Source organism: Cervus elaphus, chromosome 9 (assembly GCF_910594005.1).
Source record: "Cervus elaphus chromosome 9, mCerEla1.1, whole genome shotgun sequence".
NCBI lineage: Eukaryota > Metazoa > Chordata > Mammalia > Artiodactyla > Cervidae > Cervus > Cervus elaphus.
The window spans coordinates 72,321,553-72,341,483 of record NC_057823.1 but is presented as its reverse complement, the minus strand read 5'-3'; the positions used below and the strand labels follow the sequence as shown (position 1 = coordinate 72,341,483).

General features: G+C 39.4%; 1 protein-coding gene across 4 annotated transcripts in view; it reads right to left on the bottom strand.

The window, feature by feature from the left end:
* TTC1 (tetratricopeptide repeat domain 1) overlaps positions 1 to 19,931 on the bottom strand; it is a 48,211-nt gene that overhangs the window by 5,357 nt on the left and 22,923 nt on the right. For all 4 annotated transcript variants that reach the window (XM_043913446.1, XM_043913447.1, XM_043913445.1 and 1 more), the window contains 5 exons: positions 13,936 to 13,996; positions 12,730 to 12,842; positions 9,569 to 9,605; positions 4,963 to 5,111; positions 2,633 to 2,687 (listed from right to left, as the gene is read on the bottom strand). In XM_043913446.1, coding sequence (XP_043769381.1) covers positions 2,633 to 2,687; positions 4,963 to 5,111; positions 9,569 to 9,605; positions 12,730 to 12,842; positions 13,936 to 13,996 — 415 coding nt within the window. The remainder of the gene's footprint in view (positions 1 to 2,632; positions 2,688 to 4,962; positions 5,112 to 9,568; positions 9,606 to 12,729; positions 12,843 to 13,935; positions 13,997 to 19,931) is intronic.

Sequence of the window (19,931 nt, the reverse complement as noted above, 5' to 3'; positions counted from 1 at the left end):
CAAACACTTGAGGAACTTCAGGACTCAGGGGACTGGTAACATGTTCCAAGAAGGTGGAAGGAGGCAATGGTACAAGTAGAATGCTGGACTGGATGACGAACAAGGCCCCCGTGTGTGCCGAGCAGCTGGAAGTTAGTGAAAGAAAGGCAGGGTCACTGGGGCAACACCTTGCCCATGGCTCTTGACCTTTGAGGGAGTCAATGAGTTTTATGTCCAGCTCTAGGTTTTCCAGGTCAGGACAGATTCTCAGCTGAGGTGGAAAGACAGATGATCCAGAATGGGTGGAACAGAAGCTAGATGCTCTGCCCAGGGCATCTTTCCAACCTCATCAAACCATTGACTATACCCTGCAGTCCTTTTAAACCTTATGTTCCCTGGCTACAACAGGGAGGCTGTCTTCCCAGAAATGAGAAGAGGGCAAACAAGTAAACACTCCAGTGACTGACCCCTTTCCTCTAATCTAACATCAACACGATCATCTTCTGTGGCAAGGACTGTGGCACTATGGCCAATGGCCACTCCTGTTCTAAGGATGACATTTACAAATGACAGGCTAAGAAGAGAGGAGCAAGTATGTTCTACCCACTCACAGTTTCAATTAGAATTTTTTTTTCCCCAAGGAGGGGGGTATGTTTCCAACAAAAAGGAAGTCAACTTACAGAGAGAAAAGGAAAAGAAAATCAAGAGTACTGAACAAATTAAAAGTCATGCAGTCCACTGCAAAACGTCTGCACAGGACATCTGAGTGAGTGACATGGCTCTGCGCATCTGGAGGGACCATCCTCCAAGGACCTCAAAGTGCACGAATCAGAGCGAGTTCATCTGTAACAAGGCAGGGACACACCAGGAGGCTCACACAACGCTGAGAGGGACCTCGCCCTTTAAGGCTCTCCTGTGGTAGATGACACAAGAGGCAGTATTTTATTCACTATCATCATATTCATGAAGAAAATAAAGGAGTCCGGTCATTCAGACTACTGAGGTGTAACAACAAACTAACATATTATTTACCAAGCAACTTAAGTTGTTCATGAAAGAACAACATAAGTAAATGCCAAAACCACAAGACAAGAAACATCAGCTTATGAGAACGGAGTGACAAGGACAGATGGAACTTAATTCCGTCTGGAACTGACAATGGCAGTAAGATTCAGTTTATATCTATCCATTTTATTGTTTCATGGTGATTAAAAAAAAATGGACCCAGAGATCAGTGCCTAAGTGACCACTACAGTCAGTCACCAAGTCTTCTCTTTCAGCACGAGATCCAGTTCAGCTAAATGCAAATACCTTTTTCCTAAAATAAATCATCATTGTGAATTGGTGAGGAATCCTCTTTTCTTCCTTCTTTGAAGAAAAAGTACCTCCAAAATAACTTTTTGGTTCAAACATGGTGTCAAATTTTATTAAAAATGTAAATTCAGGAAAGAGCCAATTTTGGAAGAACTGAGGAAGGCTCCAGAGATCTGCCCAAGTCTGAAGCAGCTCTCCTTGGAGTCTGAGTCCACCCAGCAGGGCCCACACTTGGATTTACTGGGTCAGTAGTTCCTCCTCAATCAACTCTCTGTCAGAGTGATCTTTTGGGAAATTTGTCTCATTCTCTGATACTGATGCCTAAAGGCCATAAATGGCCAGGGTCAATTTATTTTAAGTGATCTTTCCTTTTGGTCCATGTTAGTTGCGTCTGACTCTTTGCGACCCCATAGACCACAGCCCCACCACGCCCCTCTGTCCATGGGATTCTCCAGGCAAGAACACTGGAGTGGGTTGCCATTTCCTTCTCCAAAAGGAACTACAGAAAGAAAAAAGTGAAGTCACTTCTGGCCCATGCGACTGCAATTCATGATATAGATTATTCATAAGGAAAACGTACAGGAGGTCACAAATAGACAGCTATCACACAGGTTATAAGCATACTGTGCTGGGCAGGTCTCTGTCCAGGAACCTTTATTCCTCTTGGTCAAGCAGACTGTTTACAACGAACAGCCCTCTAATCCCAACCATAAACACAGTATGTCAATATAAGAACTAACTAAAACATGGGTCAAGTGAAACCAATTCCCCTGACCCTCCACCTACACAGTTTTTTCCCCTTTTCCCATTTACTGCTAATTCTTACCCTCTCATGTCTTCTCAAATACTAAAGGGCCTCTGAATGTTATTTTCAAAATAAAAAACCCCTTGGTTTTCACAGAGTACTGGCTTATACTGATTACATCCTAAGGAACTTAAAACCTGAAGTTGTTTCCTCAGTGAACAAAATCAACTGTTTTTATGAAATTGATGATCTGAAAGAGAGGTTGGTGGCACCCCCAGGGTTGGGAGTTAATTATGTTTGCATTTTGAAGGCAGGAAAACTTACCAAAAAAATAAAGAAAAGCAAAATGGAAGTTTAGTTTTTGAAAAGCTGATATCCACTCTAAACCACATTGGTCCTTTAGAGTCAAAATTGAGTAAGAACTCATAAGCCCCAAGGTGCTGGTGCCCCGTGATACTGGTACTGAACCACAGAAGGGTCTCAAAGCTGTTTCCCACTGTTGAGTTCTCCTCTAATGAATAAAACGATGGATGGCTGCATCCCCCAGCTTCTGAGATATTTATGGTAAAGAGAAGGTAAGGGAGGCAGACTTACCTAACATCTCTTCCTTCAGCCTTTCATTACGTTCTTCAATTTGCTTAGGTAATCTCTAAGGGAAAAAGCACCAAAACAAGGGTTGTGAAAACCTTTTGGCTTTATTTTGAACTTGAGAAACATTTTTAAAAACCTTGTGTGAAAATGAGATCAGGTTAAAGCACATATATATGATCCCACTAAATATAGAAAAATCCCAAATATTTCTCTGTGGGGGCACTACAGAGACAGGAATTTTGTCTGGTTCAATGCTATGCACAGTTCCTGGATCACTGGAGTGGACTCAGGAGGACCTCAATAAAAATTTGGTGAAAAATACACACACACACAGAGAACATCTGAAAGGATACACATCAGATGTTTACAGTGGTGTACTCAGGTGGTGGGATAATGGCTGATACTTATATATATTTTCTGCTCACTTGTATTTTTTAACTTGAGGTCCTTTCTTTATGTAACTTAACTGTTGAGAAAGCATCAGATCGATATCAGATATACCAAAACGATCATCCAGCTCAGGGTTTTCCTACCTCGGCACTACTGATATTTTGGACTGGGTGGTTTCTTGCTGGGGCTGTCCTGTGCACAATGGAGTGGTCAAGGCATCCCTGGCCTTTAGCGGCACCAACAGGACCCTCCCCACCGCCACAGTGACCCCCCACCTAGCTAACTGTCCCCCAGGACCAGACCCCCTCTAGCTGAGAGCCACAGACGTTCTCTGGGCACTTTTAGCTCTGGAGTTGCCTCCACACACTCTGTGATTCCAGTATTAACTCTGTTGTAATAATTCAAGAAAATAAATTCTTTACGCCTGTAACAACCAGCTTTAATAAAAGGCTCCCTTTTTAACACTAATTTGACAAGGATAAAGGCCACCAAGAATTTAGCCAAGATTTTAAGAACTCTATTCCCTTTCCTCATGTCCAATTTAAGTTAATCCTAACACCATTAAGAGATACATTAAAAGTCAGATAAAGGATTAAAATTGCTTTCAAATTGCATATATATTTTAATTACCCAAATGCACCTTTCTCCGATTACTCCATTTCTAGGTAAATAAAAGACCTGTTGTGGCTAAAGGAACTCACCTCAAGAGGGTATAAAAACAAAGCAAAATAAAACCCAAACGACCTAAGATATTGATATTAATGCAGGGAGATGAGTCAACATTTTTCGGGTCTGCTTGGTGGAGTAACAGTCCCGTGACCTAAATGGGAGATCCTGTGGAGTAGGGGTTCAGGTGCCCTCCGGGGACTGACAGGAAACATAAATAAGTAATGGACCGGGTTTAAGGCAATAGCACTGGTGTGCTCAGCCATGTAATCGGAGCACTCCAGCCCCCTGCCAGCATGTGTGAGTTCAAGGAGAAGCCAGCATGTCCACATTTTCCAATTTTCAAGAGGAGCCCGACTTAGATTTTTATCCACTTAATTTTATCCATTTAAAAATTCTTTCCATTTTTAAATGTTGGCAAGTCGCCTCAACTAAAAAAACAAAACCCAAAAGTCTGGCTAAATAAAAGATGCCTGTAGCTCTCTGGCTCCTGCCATCTCTGCTACATACTGGGTTCAGGACAGACCTCCTCATCCTAATGCCCTCTGAAAAGCCTGGCAATGAAGAAATCTGTTTAGTTAAAGCCAGTGTCAGTTGAACTTATTTGAACACCTATTATTTTGGGGCAGTGAGACACATCCAATTTTGTAGCAAATCCTTAAGAGTATACATTACTCTCTGCATTGGCGATAAGAGTGGTGCTAAAGGTAAAAGCACAGATATACAGTTATTTTTAAAAAGAGGAAAACAAGTAATATTTAGTTTTAATTTACTACTGACATAAAAATATGACGTTTAGAAGCAAAAGAATTTTTAGTGACGAGGACAAAAACTAGAGCCATTTTAAGAAGGATAAAAAGATTAGGATATATTCAACTGGAAATGTTCTGCGCATATGATGATAAGTAGAAACTTGGTAACTGAGTAACGAAAAGAAAGCCAGAAAGTTATTATCTATAATATTAAGGCTCACTTTCGACTAAACTGTATACCTATAAGCAGAAAAGGTTTCCCTAGTCCAACAATGAAATAAAGTTCTCGTTAACCCTAGAGGTCAAAGATTTATACAAGACAACAGTTTTAGAATGAAGATTAAATAGTACAGGGCACAGTGGGTTGGAGCCACCACTTCAAAGCTCTATCTCCTGCAATATTCCTTCCAATAAGCTTCTCAAAAGCATAGAAATGGCATGTAGTTGTGTCTCAAAAGATTACCTAAGATTCAATGACTAGTAACACAAGGAAGAGAAAATATATTTGTAAAAAGTCAGGTTTACCATGCAAGCTTCTCTTGCTTGATGTACTGATGGGTCTTTTTCTAATATGGATTTATAGTCTTCCAGGGCTTCATCCAGCTTATCAGTCTTCTCATACAACTCTGCTCTCCTCAGTATTGCCCTGATGTAGCTGGGGTTTAATTGAATTGCTGTAAAAAGGGAAGAAGTAACGGTTACCATACGGAAAAAGGGCCTACACACCCTCAGTTATATCAAGGTTCCTCAATAATCATTCTCCGTGGCTCCGTAGGAAGAGTTATTTGTTAAAGGTTATACCTAGGGTCAGCAAACTTTTTCTGTAAAGGGCAGGTAGTAAACATTTCAGGCTTTGTGGGACAGACTGTTACGACTACTGAACTCTGCTACTGCAGCATGAAAGCAAGCACAGACGATGCATAAGCAAGTAAGGGTGACTGTATCACAATAACATTTTATTGATGGGTACTGAAATCTGAATCTCACATGATTTTCATGTGTCCTGAAATATTACTTCTCTTTTGATTTTATTTCCAATGATTTAGAAATGTAAAAACCATTCTTAGTTTGCAGGCTGAACAAAAGAAGGTGGCAAGCAGGTGGCATGCAGGCTACATTTGGCTTGTGGCAGCAGTTTACCAAATCCTGGTCTATACCCCAAGTCCTGGTTTCCACCTAGTTACCGTTCACGCACTTCAGAACAGTCCAGAACAACAGAGCTCAAGTGCACAGTGAAAAAGAGAGAGGGAATCTGAAGGCGCATGTTAAGAGAACAGTGGCAAGAGTGTCTATCATTTACTCTCTTGTTTTCTAGGCCTCAACTACGGAGGTCACACAATGACAACTGAGGCTGTATTTTAGCTAAATGCTCACTGTTCCTTCAAACTCTGCTCTAACACCCTTAGGTCATTAGTGTATAATATCCTTTCTTTTATCCAACAACAAATGCCTTGTAATAATCCCGTGCCCATGTTTTGGTTCAAGTATACTACATTCTTCTATTCTTTTTTGTGTTTTTCCTTTTTCTGTTAAGAAGCAGTATCATGGCTCTAGAACTTTTTCTTTTCAAATGATATCCTCATTTTTTAATTCATTCATGCTTTCAGTAACTGTTTGTTTATACCTAATATATGCACCTAGGGTAGTGCCCCTCCAGAGTACAGTGGTAACCAGAACAGACCAAGTCCAAGTCCTCATGAAGCTTTAAGCTATTCTAGGAGGCAACAGAAGATGGCATACAAATAATTTCAGATAGCTATAGAGCTACAGAGAAAAATAAAACAAGGTGATGTAAATTCAAGAGAAGAGGGGAATAAGTGACTTTATAAAAGAATATGAAAAGGGATTATTTGAGGGAAGCCAGCTATCTGAAAAGCTGAGGGAGACAGTATAGGAAAAAGAACTAAAAAGAGGATCTAATAGCAAGAATAACTTCAGCATCTTGGTGACAGGTAGAGGTGCAGAAGAGATAAAGTTGAAAATACACAACAAGCAGGTCATGGAGGCCTTGCTGGTCAGGAGCTTGGACTTTTTCTATTTTGTATTTTTTAAAAAGCTTTTATATTGGAGTAATACAACTGATTCACAATGTTGTCTTAGTTTCAGGTGTAGAGCAAAGTGATTTAGTTATACACACACACATCTATTCTTTTTCATATTCTTTGCCCATTTAGGTTAATACAGAGTACTGAGTAGAGTTTCCTGTGCTATAGAGTAAGTAGGTTCTTGCTGATTGTCTATTTTAGCTATTTATTATAATTTTTATTGGAATACAGTTCATTTACTAGATCTTTTAAGTATGATAAGAAGCCACGGAATCGTTTCAAGCAGATTAAAACATCATCTGATTTACAGTTTTAAAAGCTCACTTTGGCTATAGTGTGAAGGGTATGGGTGGAAGCAGTGAGACAGCTGGGAGGTCACTGCAATAGTCCAGATGACAGAGGATGCTCACTAAGCTGCTAAAAGTGGAGATGGAAAGGAGAGGCCAGATTAAGGAAATGTCTCTGAATCAGAGCCCAGTGGACTTGCTAATTAATTAAACCATGTGGAATGAGAGAATAACTCAGGGATGACTCCAAAGGTTTTAGAGTTTCAGCAAGTGAATGGATAATAATGCCATTCATTAGTATGAAAAAAACTAACTGCAAGTTGTTTTCATGCATTTATGTATGCATGGGGACTGGGAGGCACCAGAGTCTGTTCTGGGCACGTTACATCTGCCATGCCATGGGACCAGACGTCCCAGGGAGGTGTCAAGTTTGCAGTGGAATACACGGCTCCAGACTACAGGGCAGGGCAGAAGAGATAAACTACATGGTGTGGATGGGCTACTTAACGTGCAGACAGTCTTTCAATGAAGCAGATGACAGAAATGGTAAAATGGCTGGATGGGGATATTGGTTCAGGAGAAGGTTTTCTGAAAGAACCCAAACTGCAGGATTTCAGCTGTACACACTGTCGACCTCCCCTTAGTCCAGCACACCATATTCTCTTAAAATACTCCAGTGACCTCTACTGCATCATCTTTTAAAAAACTGAACCCCCTAATTTACACTTTAACTCCTATACTGTCCCCTTCTCAACTAGTGGATAACTTCTAACAATGCAATATTGACTGGAGAGAGACCCCTTGCAGGACTACTCTTTTTACTGGCTGCATAGCTGACAGGATCTTAGTTTCCCAACCAAGGACTGAACTCGGGCCCCAGCAGTGAAAGACTGAGTCCCAACCACTGCACCACTAGGGAATTCCCTATGACTACTTTATAAAAACCTCTAACATCAACTTATCACTCTAACTTGTGATTGCTTTCTCAATCCATATAAAGAGAATTAAATTAAACTTTACTTACATGCTAAGGCTAAAAATATAAAGGTGGCTGGCATTAAATATTGTTCCACAGTTTTCATACAGTTTCTAATATAGTATTTCATAGTAAAGAGTTCCAAATGAGTTAAGTCCTTTGCCAAAGTTTGTACACAGAGTGGGCATGTGTTTATTTGGGGGGCAGGGGAATGAAAGGTCCTGTATATCTAAATAATCTGTACTAAATCCAAATAAACTGCACTACTGTTAATGTATTTTGTGCATGGATTCAATAAACCATATGTAGCCATAACAACTAAGTATAAGCACATATATTTTGGTTTAACCAAAAAACCAAAAACAAATCTGAAAAACAAACACTTTCCCCCACTTCCTCTCATTCACTTGGCTCCCAAGACTGAGGGCGACAGCGAGAAATGAACTGTTTTCTAGTGTATTCCCCGCTAATCAGCTTACAAGCCATTTTCTCACCATTTGGTTAACAAGAAAAGAACTCTGAAAATCACAGCTTGTTCCTAACTTAAACTCATCAAACCCACACATCTCACAGAGATTAAGGTTAAACACCTTCTTCCAAATAATACAGTACATTTAGAATTAGTTCCAGCCCAAGATAGTAATAGATTAGAATAAGTTTGCTAGATTCTAATGTGTTAAGTTTCATTCAGAGACTCGAATGAAATGCCAAGTATAAAGAAGAGAGGGTGACTAATTAATGTTATTAAAAAATCTCAGGAAACAAAACAGATGAGGGAATTCATGCTTGGTCTGAGAGTAGGATTAGATAATATATAAGGTTCTTTTTTTTTTTTTAAATAAAGTTCTTTTAAACTCTGATTCTCTCAGAGAAAATATTATCCAAAGGAGAAAATATTATCCAAAATGGAAAATAAAATACAAATTTAAAAAACAATGTTAGTTTGAAGAACTCATGCAAGTAGCAAGATACAAGGAACAAGATTATGTGTGTTCCCCATATCAAGCAGGTTATACAGACAAGACAACCATCTGGCCTGTCAGGAAATTTTTGGGAAAAAAACCAAAAACAATAATGACCCTATGTCTGGAGCTGTCTCTATGAGGTGGTAGAATGAAAAGATCATTATGGAACTCAGGCATCAGATGACAAAGACTGGATTCACTGTGTTGAACTTGATAAAAAACGACGGCAAGGAGGTTTGGATTAAGTACATCTAAACGGAGTACCAATTCCCTAAGAGCAACTGCCACCACCATCCAAGCACACAGATTCAGAAGCCCCAACAGCAGCTAAGATCTTCAATTTCAAAGGTGAGCACACAAGAAGTATATACCATTTCTGTGGCCAAGATAGGTTTGAATTTTCTCCACATATTTACCAATACAGGATAAACTGACTGAACTATCCATTCAAAAAACGCTTTCACTAAGATGACTACTGTGCAGTAGTACACCTCTAAGAAAGACCCAAAGCTGCTCATTTAGCAGCCCCAGAAGGGTGCATGTGTACAAGTACACAGCTGACTGAGAGCCCCTGTATTTGTTGTCCAGCTGAAGTAATAGGCTTCCCAGGTGACTCCGTGGTAAAGAATCCACCTGCCAAAGCAGGAGACAAAGGTTCAATCCCTGGGTCAGGAAGAGCCCCTGGAGAATGAAATGGCAACCCACTTCAGTTTTCTTTGCCTGGGAACCCCATGGTTGAAGGAGCCTGGCGGGCTACAGTCCATAGGGTCACAGAAGAGTTGGTCACAACTCAGCAATTAAACAACAGCTGAGGTAATGCTCTTGTATGTTAACATGTACAAGACCAAAAAGCTGTACCTTTGCTGCAGTCACTGATGGCCATCTCTTTCTTGTCCTAAAAGGAAATAGATCATTAATACGTGTCACCCTAATTCTGTCTCAACAGCTCAAAGGCTCAATGACATAAACTGATCATTAATAGTTGCTTACAGAGAGATACATGCATGCTTTTCAAGGAAATCACACCAAACATGCATGACACTTCCAAGCTAAAATTCAAACTATGCTGACAGCTGACTTGAAAGCCTCCTGGCAACAAATTATTCAAGGAGCTTCCTCCTGAAGTATCTTTATTTAAAGACTGCTGCAATTGGCCTGCAACATTTTACATCAGAATGTTGATAGTGAGAAAACTCTGTGATCAACAAACAGGGCAAATGACTGATACATGAATAACTGAATGAGTCCTTCCTCTTCAGTGAACTGTTACCTATCACACCCAAAGTGGTATTTTCCAGAAAGTACAGAGGTGGTCCATATACAGACAGAGCATGGCTTGCCATGAAGTCTCAGTTATGAACCTTAATTGATCCACTGACCAAACAAAAATACAAAAGAATCTGCCAAATATCTAATTTAATTTGCTGAATTGAGAAGCATGGCATAGTGAAAAGAACACAGGATTTCAAAAGAACTAGATTCCAGCTTGAGAACTAGATTATCAAATGAACTAGATTCTAGCTTGAGAACTAGTATCAAAAGAACTGGATTCTAGCTCTGATATTCATCTGCTGTTTAATTTTTCTAGGCTCTAAAATGTCTATTTTTTTCCAAATTGGAAATGTTCTACAATGTTAAGAGAGATGTTAGTTCAAATAAGTGTTTAATACTTCCATAATGGCTACTATGGCAAATGCCAAATACTTTGTAGAATATTTTAGAGCAATGTCTACCAAATTGAGTTTCAGGATTCAATCAAAAACAGTTCCAGGATGGGGAGTAACTGCTTAATGGGTTTCTCTTAGGGTCATAAAAAAATTTCTGGAAGTGGATATGATAATCATTGCCTAATACTATGAATGTATCTAAAAATGGTTAAAATGGTCAATTTTATAGCATGTGTACTTTAGCCACAATAAGCAAAAAAAGGTTCCAGAGTTGTCTGGGAAACACTAACTACATTATCTCTTCCAATGTCCAAAATAGCAATTTACATATTAAAAACTCTAACAAGAAGTCCTGCAGTATAGAAAACTGGAAGTCAGTACTTCCCCAACTTTTAGATAACTGTTAAGTCTGAGACACACTGTCGTTTGAAAGTCTCCGACACAGGAGTGAATCTCTGTAACATGTGTGCACAGCTGATGTGGCGGTATTCTTTGTGTCCCAAGTAACTCTTCTTAGAACCTGCTTTTTGGAGGACTTTGTTTACTCTTGTGTAGTCAGGCCTAGAACTGAAACACTGCCCTAAATCCAAGTTGGCCTTTTCCCCCTCCAGGCGCGAAACATAAAGCTTGGTCAGGCATATCCCATCAGGGATGCTGAGCCTGCAAACTTGTCTTTCAGAAATTCTCCTTAAAATAGTTAACCCATCAGTTCCTTAAACTCAGAATAGGCTCCTTAAATCACTTCAGTGTATTAATCCTGAAAGTCTCCAAGTCTGTAATTTTAGAATCTTAAAATATTAAGAATGAAAGTTGAAAGAATAAAACAAACAAAAACAGCCCACCAGCAAACCTATCCCTTATAGAGGTCAGAATTACAGAGCAAGTCTCTTCTGAGTTCCCCTCGGCTGTGACAAAGACTAGCAAGGCTGTCCATTTTCCTAACTCAGGAATGAGTTGCTCATACTAGTCTAATGCTAGCAATGTCACTAATTTGGCAATTGTGAGAACAAAGAATCCCAAATTCCAGGAGCCAAATGGGTACGGTGCATTTTCTGACACTGAAGGTGTCCTTGATCTCAATTCACAATGACAATTTCCAGTCTATGAATGTGGCTTGATGTCTCCCAGGGGCAAAAGTGAAATCAGAATTTTCCAGCTAAGTGGAAAGACCGTTAGTTGTGGATTCTGACTGATGGTAGAATGTATTAATGAATGTTGTTTTAAATAAATCTAAATCTTGTTTTATTTCCCCTAATACAAAATGTCTGTTTGTATACTCTGTATACTCTAGAATTATTCCCTCTCTCATGTCACATGAATCACTCTAAAAATATTAATACTTCACCCTGGACACTGAATCCAGTAACAAAACATACAAGCCTGGATTAAAATAAAACTTTTTGAATGTCCAAAAATTTAAGCGCACCCCCCACTCTCCCCTTTAAAAACCCTCATCATCCAAAGTGACTTTGGCAGAAGCATTAGAAAATTTCAGTCAACATCAAAAAGAAAATGACATAGATACCTGATCAAAACAAACAAAAAACCACTTCACCCAATCTTACGCCTGCTTTGTGGTTGCTTAAAGGTGTGTTAAAAAAAAACTCTACCCTTCGTGCTTTGAATATAAGCAGTCTTTAACGAGTGGTACTGTTTTTTCTCACGCTCTCACCATTTCAATCCAGCAAGATTTACTATGCTGTCTAAACAGGAATATCAACAAATCACCCATCTAACTTTTAATACCAACATGACATCAAACAAATATCACTACACTCTCCTCTACTCTACACTCACCCTGCGATACCAGGTTCTAAATCCTTTGGAAATACAAAAACGCTTTTGAATTTTCCCTGACACCTATTTTGCATTTAAGGGTACTTTTCACCCCAACTCCTGGACGCGTCTCCCTATGTCCATACTTTCAACAAAAAATCAGAATCTCAGGGATAAGCACCTTGAAGTCTAGTTTCAAGCACTGCTTCCTGTCCCTTCGAGTCTTAACTAAAGTTCCAGAGGCCTGGAATAAGCAGCTGGAGCTATTCTAGGACATGTACTACTTGGCTGTTTGATTCATTAACCCACCCTTGTTTGGTAGAAACTGTGCCAAGCTTCCTTCCGTGAAAGTATTCACTCAGTCACTTTAATAAGGAATATGAACAGTAATCTGACTTAAGTTTTTCAAAATTATATTTCTATCCTTCCCATGCCCTTTAAATCAGTGAAATATAGGGGTAAGAAAAGAGAGGGACAACTTTAAAGCCCCTATGCTTGTTTCTGGAGAGAAGGTATCCTACAAAAAGCAGTGCAAGTTCATGTGCTTCTGAAAAAGACAGGGTCCAAGATACAAACCTGTTTCATCCTTGCCGCAGCTCTGTTTGAAAACAGAACAGACCGGTCTTTCTGGAAGCAGGAGGGACACGTCTGAAGGCCTCGAGTATAAGAACTTTCGGCTTCTATGTAATCTGAGGATAAGGGAAAATATAAGAAGTTGTTATGATTTTATTTCTGATATCACTGTATTCCAAATGACCTCAGAATGTATAGTTTTCCATTCTATACATTCACCTTTCACTTGGCTTATCAATTTAGTAAAGAGTTTTGAAAGGGGATTAGGAAATTGGACAGATGAAAGAGACTAAAATCTGAAATTAACAGCCCAAGATGAAGAAAACAATTCTATATATATATTTTTCATTAAAGATATTGTGCTTTCATGGGGTCAACCTGGCTAAAAATGCTTCCATGAAATGTCTGGAGAGACATTTTATAGAGCTAAAAGCAACTATGTTAAAAACCAGTAGTTGACCAAACACCTTGGAGAGAATATGGTGATAAACTCATATATTCATTGCCACATACAGAATTATAGTTAGGATACTGAAAGATAATTGCCTAGCCACTCCTTTCTCAGGTTTGAAATATTTAATACTAAAATATAAAGAGATGAAACTAAAAAAAAATAAAGAGATAAAACTTTCAGAGAACCTTTAGTTCTCTTAGAAAAAAGAAGTGATAACTGATAAATCAGGATATACGAAAAAAAAAAATTTTTTTAACCTAAAAATAACAAACGGAAGATGTTGCTACTCCTAGATATCCAAAGCATACATACTCTGAGATGTGATAAATTTGATAAGATCAAACAGTTCTCCCAAATTATAAAAATGAACCTCAATTATCCCTAAGCAAATACAAGAAATGCAGAAGGACCATCTCTCTAGTTAAAGCATCTACAGAAAAAGGAACTTGAAAGAGCAACTGAAGTGTAAGCAAAACTCTTCTCTAGGAAGCACAGGACGCACTGGGCCAGTATTCACAGCATTGTCACAAAGCGAGGAACTGAGACCTTCTTTTTACAGCAATGCAGCAAATAGCCTTTTAACATTCCAGATTAGAGTTTCCCAAAGCAAAAACGCAAAGAGCTTTGTTCTTCAGTATCGTTAGCAGTTCGGAGCTGCTAGCTGTTTCCAAACATCCTTCAGTGTTTCTTCACAGATTCTACAAAAGAATGAGGAGTCAAGACGGCCAGCATCAGTGCCGAAAAGCACATCTTACCTCCCTTCTTAAACTGCTCATTTCCCTCCTCCTTTAGTCTAGAGCTCTCTTCTCTCCTTCTCTGAAAAAGATCAGAGAATGACATAAACACAGTATTATGATAAGTGAACAGAAAGGCCAGCTTTCATTATACATTAGGCTATTCAATGAGCAGCAGCTTGACTTTTGAGAACTGGGTCAGTTTTATCTAAATCTCAAACACACAGAACAAAAACACATGACCATCTGGCTAAATATCAAGTGAATTCCTGACACAGGTTTTCTTTGTTTCCGGCTTTTGCATGGAACAGTAATTTCCATTTACTAAAAATGAAACTAATATACCCACTGGTATTCTTACCTTTATAAATTAAAATTCTAGATCTGCTACTTATTAACTGTAGATGATCTTGGACAAGTTTCAGATCTTTCTGGGTGTTAATTTCTTCATCTAAAAATTAGGGCTGTAATAGATTTATGGGTTAATGTGATACTGTATGTAAAGCTTCCAATACGCTGGTGAATAAGGGTTCAAAAATTAGCTATTATTTTTCCGTAAAATAAATAATGTAATACTTATTTAGCTACAACTGCACTCTGTGTCATGAAGCAGACACACACAGGCTGGAAGAGAGCACTATGGGTCAGGCAGCATGCTGTTAGCAGGTTAACACAGGGAAACTTGAAGAAACGCAGAGAAATCTCTTTTCTTAGCCTCTTCTATCAGCAGAAATTCACCCAGATGGTAGAGCACTCAAGGGACTCAGAGGCAGAGTGAAATGTTAGTCTGTGGAGCAAAAAAGACACTTGCCGAGTCCTCGTGTGCTCTCAGCCCTGAACACCTCAGCAAGTTAGCCGGCATAGGCAGAGCTAGCATGCCACCTTTGACAGCATTAAAAAAAAAAAGAGAATCTCCAAAAATCTCTTCCTTCATTCTTGAAGTTTCTGACTCAATAAAAACTTCAATGGGAGGAAACAAAATTAGCAGACTTTTTCACCTACAGTACAAGCTGACATCCTAAACAACTGGTACTCTAAAGATTAGGAACCAAATTAAAAAATATAATGCTTCTGGAGAAGATCTGTAAATGAGCTGCTGAGATCTGGGTGCTTTCCCAATACCTTATTACTATACTCTGGAAGAAACAGAACACCTGATGAATCTCAATGAAGAGACTAAGAAGTAGGTATAAACAGAATATAATTTTTACAACATCTATTATATAGGCCAGATGTTCAGCAAATAATAATTCATTTTAGGATATAACATATCTGAAGAAGGCCTATTCCAAGGGAATACAGGAAAAAATAAGATGGGTAGTGGTGATGACAATCAAAATACAAAAATGTGGCCACATTTACCTACTACCGCCCAGAGGAAGGTGCCTGATCTGTAATATCCTCTATCGAACTGGTTAGGATTTTTTGTTGTTCAGTCACTAAGTCATGTCTGACTCTTTTGCAAACCCATGGACAGTAGCCCGCCAGTAGCCTCCTCTGTCCATGGGATTGCCCAGGCAAGGATAATGGAGTGGGTTGCCACTTTCTTCTCCAGGAAATCTTCCGACCCACGGCTCAAACTCATGTCTCCCTGCATGGGCAGGCAGATTCTTAACCAATGAGAAACTTGGGAAGCCCGGTTAGGATTTCTGGAGGCAAGCAAAAGGACTGTCTATCTCAGGCAAAAAAAAAAAAAAAAATTTTAAGGGCATATGTTTACTGGAAAGCTACTGTGGGGCTCACATGATCACAGGGAGGCCTAAAATATGGGCTTATAAAACAGACAGGACTCAAGGCAACTCTGAAGTAAAAAAGCTAAAAAATATTGATGTGTCTTCTAGGAGAAGAGTCTCACCAAGATAGGGTTGTAGTAACAGCCAACAGACCCTAACCATTCCCCTTTCTTTGTCCTAATTTAGATTTAAAGTTTCGGTCAGAAGCATCCAATGAGCCAAGCATAGTCACATGCCTTGGCTGTCAAGAGAACAGTGAAGAACACGGGGGGCACTGACCAACACTCAACAAGGGGAATTTCCTCCACATAAGAAAGGGAATTCTATGCTGGAAGCAAAAAAAAAACCCCATAACGAATCCAGTTAAAAGTTATTTCAACCCCAAATAGACAAAGTGACCTGGAGAAACAAAGCTGGAGGCATCATGCTCCCTGATTTCAACCTGTACTTACAAAGTTATAGTAATAAAAATGGTATGGTATTGGCATAAAAACAGACACACTGATCAGTGAAACAGAACAGAGAGACCAGGAACAAACCCACACACATACGGTCAATTAATTTATGATAAAGGAGCCACTAATATATAATGGGGAAAGGACAGTCTCTTCAGTAAGTGGTGCTGGGAAAACTGGACAGCCACATGCAAAAGAATGAAAACAAACCACTGTGTTATACCACACACAAAAGTTAACTCAAAATGGATTAAAAGCTTGAACGTAAGACCTGAAACCATAATACTCCTAGAAGAAAACAAAGGTGGTAAGCTCCTTGAAGTAAGTCTTGGTGATGATTTTCTGAATCTGACACCAAAAGCAAAAATAACCAAGTGGGACCACATCAGACTAAAGAGCTTCTGCACAGGAAAGGAAACCATCAACAAAACAAATGGAAGAAAACAGTTATAAATCATATACTTGATAAGGGGGTAATACCTAAAATACGTAAAGAACTCATATAACTTAAAAGCAAAAACTCCCCAATCTTATTAAAAAGTGGGTCACGATCTGAATGGACATTCTTCCAAAGAAGACATACATGGTGAACATGAAAAGATGTTCAACATCATTAATCAGCAGGGAAATGCAAATTAAAACTACAATGAGATATCATTTCATGCCTGTTAGAATAGCTATTATCAAAAGACAAGAAATAACCAGTGTTGGCAAGAACGTGGAGAAAAGAAAACCCTTGTGCACTGTTGGTAGGAATGTAAATTGTGAAGCCACTATGGAAAACAGTATGGACATTTCTTAAAAACTTAAAAATAGAACTACCATATGATTCAGCAATTCCACTTTTGGGTGTTTATCTGAAGAAAATGAAAGTACTAACTCAAAAAGATAGCTACATCCCCATGTTCAACTGCAACATTATAGACAATAGCCAAGATATGGAAACAACTGAACTGGCCATCAGTGAACAAATGGATAGGGAATTCCCTGGCTGCCCAGTGGTTAAGAATCCGCCAGCCAACCCAGGAGACACAGGTTCAATCCCTGGACCAGGAAGATCCCATACACCATACAGCAACTAAGTTCACATGCTGCAACTACAGGGGGTGGGCCCACATGCCTACATCCCGTGCTCTGCAACAAGGGAAGCCACTGCAACAAGAAGCCCCCTCACTACAGCAAAGAGCAGCCCCTGCTCACCACAATGAGAGGAAGCCTGCGCATGGCAAAGACGACACAACACAGCCAAAACAGAAGAAACATACCTCAAAAAAAGAAAAAAAGGACAGATGGATAAGCAAACTGTGGTTATACACACACAAAGGAGTATTTTTTAGCCATAAAAAGAATGACATCTTGGGGGGACGACAACTTGCTATCTGCCACAACATGGATAGACCTTGAGGGCATTATGCTAAGTGAAATAAGTCAGAGAAAGACAAGCACCATATGGTCTCTCTTATATGCAGAATCTAAACAAATTATGAAACAAAAAACACCAGGCTCACAGGTTTGGGCAGGAGGTTATGTGGAGAAATGGGTGGGAAAAAAACACTTAAAAATTCTAAAATAATTTCAATTAGGGTAAAATGAAAACCCTATAAATAGTAGTGACTTCATTCAATCAATCTTAAATTCACACAAACAACCATATATCACTGGCTAATAAAGTTCTAACAGTGAAATGAAAAACTGGTTTCACATTAGAAAATATATTAATGCAGGGTAGCATGTTAATGAGTTAAGAGAAAATTACAGGATCACATGAATAAATGCATCACAGGTCTTTAAGGCCTGTAATATATTTTTTAAAAACAGTACTATCAAAAATAAAAATTCTTCAGGGAAGGGCAGCTCATCAAGTTATTAAGAGTTCAAGGCCCATCCATTAACAATTTCAAACTCTCTAATTTTAAGCTACTTTCTGATCTGTAATCTGTTCTCCAACGCCAACTTAGCAGGAATGTTCTATGAACACAGGTCAGTCATTTAGACTGAAAGATCAGGCTCTCGTGAAGAGTGTGTTTTAAGAGTTTAATCATCATTTGGTAAATTTAGAACATTAATATTCCAACGAGAAAAGCCTAGATCCAAAGTACACCCAGAAGGAATTACTGACGGGCCAGCCTGAGAGAAGTTCACAGTGTTGTTACAACTAGGCCTAAAAGTTGAACTGGCCAAGAGCCTCTGGAACATACTTCAGAGGCCAATTATTCTAAGGAAGACATTTTATTTTTTTGGTCTGATAAATCACAATTCAGTGATCCATTAAGTAATAAACACTGGAAAAGAGCTGTTGCTTTCACAGATTGTGTTAAATTGAGGATTAATGCAATTATCAATATCATGCTGAATATCTCCTTGGCAACAGCTAAAAATAGCACTTTGAAAAGAAAGCTGCACTGTCTCCCGGCTGTGCCAGGAGACTAACTTGATCCCAGTACAAAGACTAGGATTTATTCTGCCGCTGGAACACATTCTTTAACCAAAGGATGGCATGCACACTGTGTAATGCTATGGAATCCAAGGACAGATTCCATAGTGCATAAGTCTTACTCAGCCTGCTAACTGCCAAGAGCATTCACACATAAGTGAACTGGTAGGGCTGGTATCCTGCGGCATTACTGGGTGCAAATCTTCCAGGTTCTGGTCTAATGTGGTTAGGAGTCCTCTCACATGCCTCCACATTCTGGGGAGGCCTCATGGGGTAACATCTGTTCTAGAATTTTATTTCCTTAAGAATGGGAACCAAAGAAATTTTACAGGGCTCTAAACTCAGTCCATCCTAAACCAGTCCATCCTAAAGGAGATCAGTTCTGGGTGTTCACTGGATGGACTAATGCTGAAGCTGAAACTCCAATACTTTGGCCACCTCATGCGAAGAGCTGACTCACTGGAAAAGACCCTGATGCTGGGAGGGATTGGGAGGGGCAGGAGGAGAAGGGAACGACAGAGGATGAGATGGCTGGGTGGCATCACCGACTCGATGGGCATGAGTTTGAGTAAACTCCGGGAGTTGGTGATGGACAGGGAGGCCTGGCATGCTGAGATTCATGAGGTCGCAAAGAGTCGGACGTGACTAAGAGACTGAACTGAACTGAAACTCAGTAGACCTCCCCATCACCGAAAGCTCAGGGGGAAACAGTGACGTTATTCTACATTGTGAATCATCACAGGAACTGCCAAGGAAAACCTCAAAAACACAATGCCCTTGATGAAGGGAGTTTATTTCAACAGTTATCACTACAACTGCCAACTTTTCAGCCTGTTATTCAGTTCACTATAAACTCTACCAGTATAGATTTCACTGCTTGACGTCTGCTGTCATACACATTAAGAGCTCTACTCATTTGTTTCCCAAGACAATTCTGAGAGATGGGCATGGAGGTCTTTACCTATTTTACAGGTTAAAAAAAAAATTCAAGATTCAGAAATCTTTTATTTTTTGCAACAAACTTCTATTCCAACCCACTCAGTCTTATCTCCCATTACTACACAAGCCCTCGTTTCTACATAGTTGGATCTCTTATTCTTCATTCCATTCTTTTGCTTATGCACCCACCTTGGAAATGCCATTGTTTTTCTTCCAGATTTTCCTTTCAACTGCCCAAACCAAATTTTGCTGTTTCCCAAGTCTAACACAAACCAGACCTCTTCCCCAGGACTACCTTCACTTCCTTCCCCACATGATCTTCCTCTGAATGTAAACTGTACAAAACGCCTCTAACTGGGCAATTCAATTCTACCTCAGGTTATTTTTAAAATTTATAAAAATTTTTTTAAAAAGCACTGCAGAAAATCTAGATGGTTGCAAAATGCTTAGATGGTT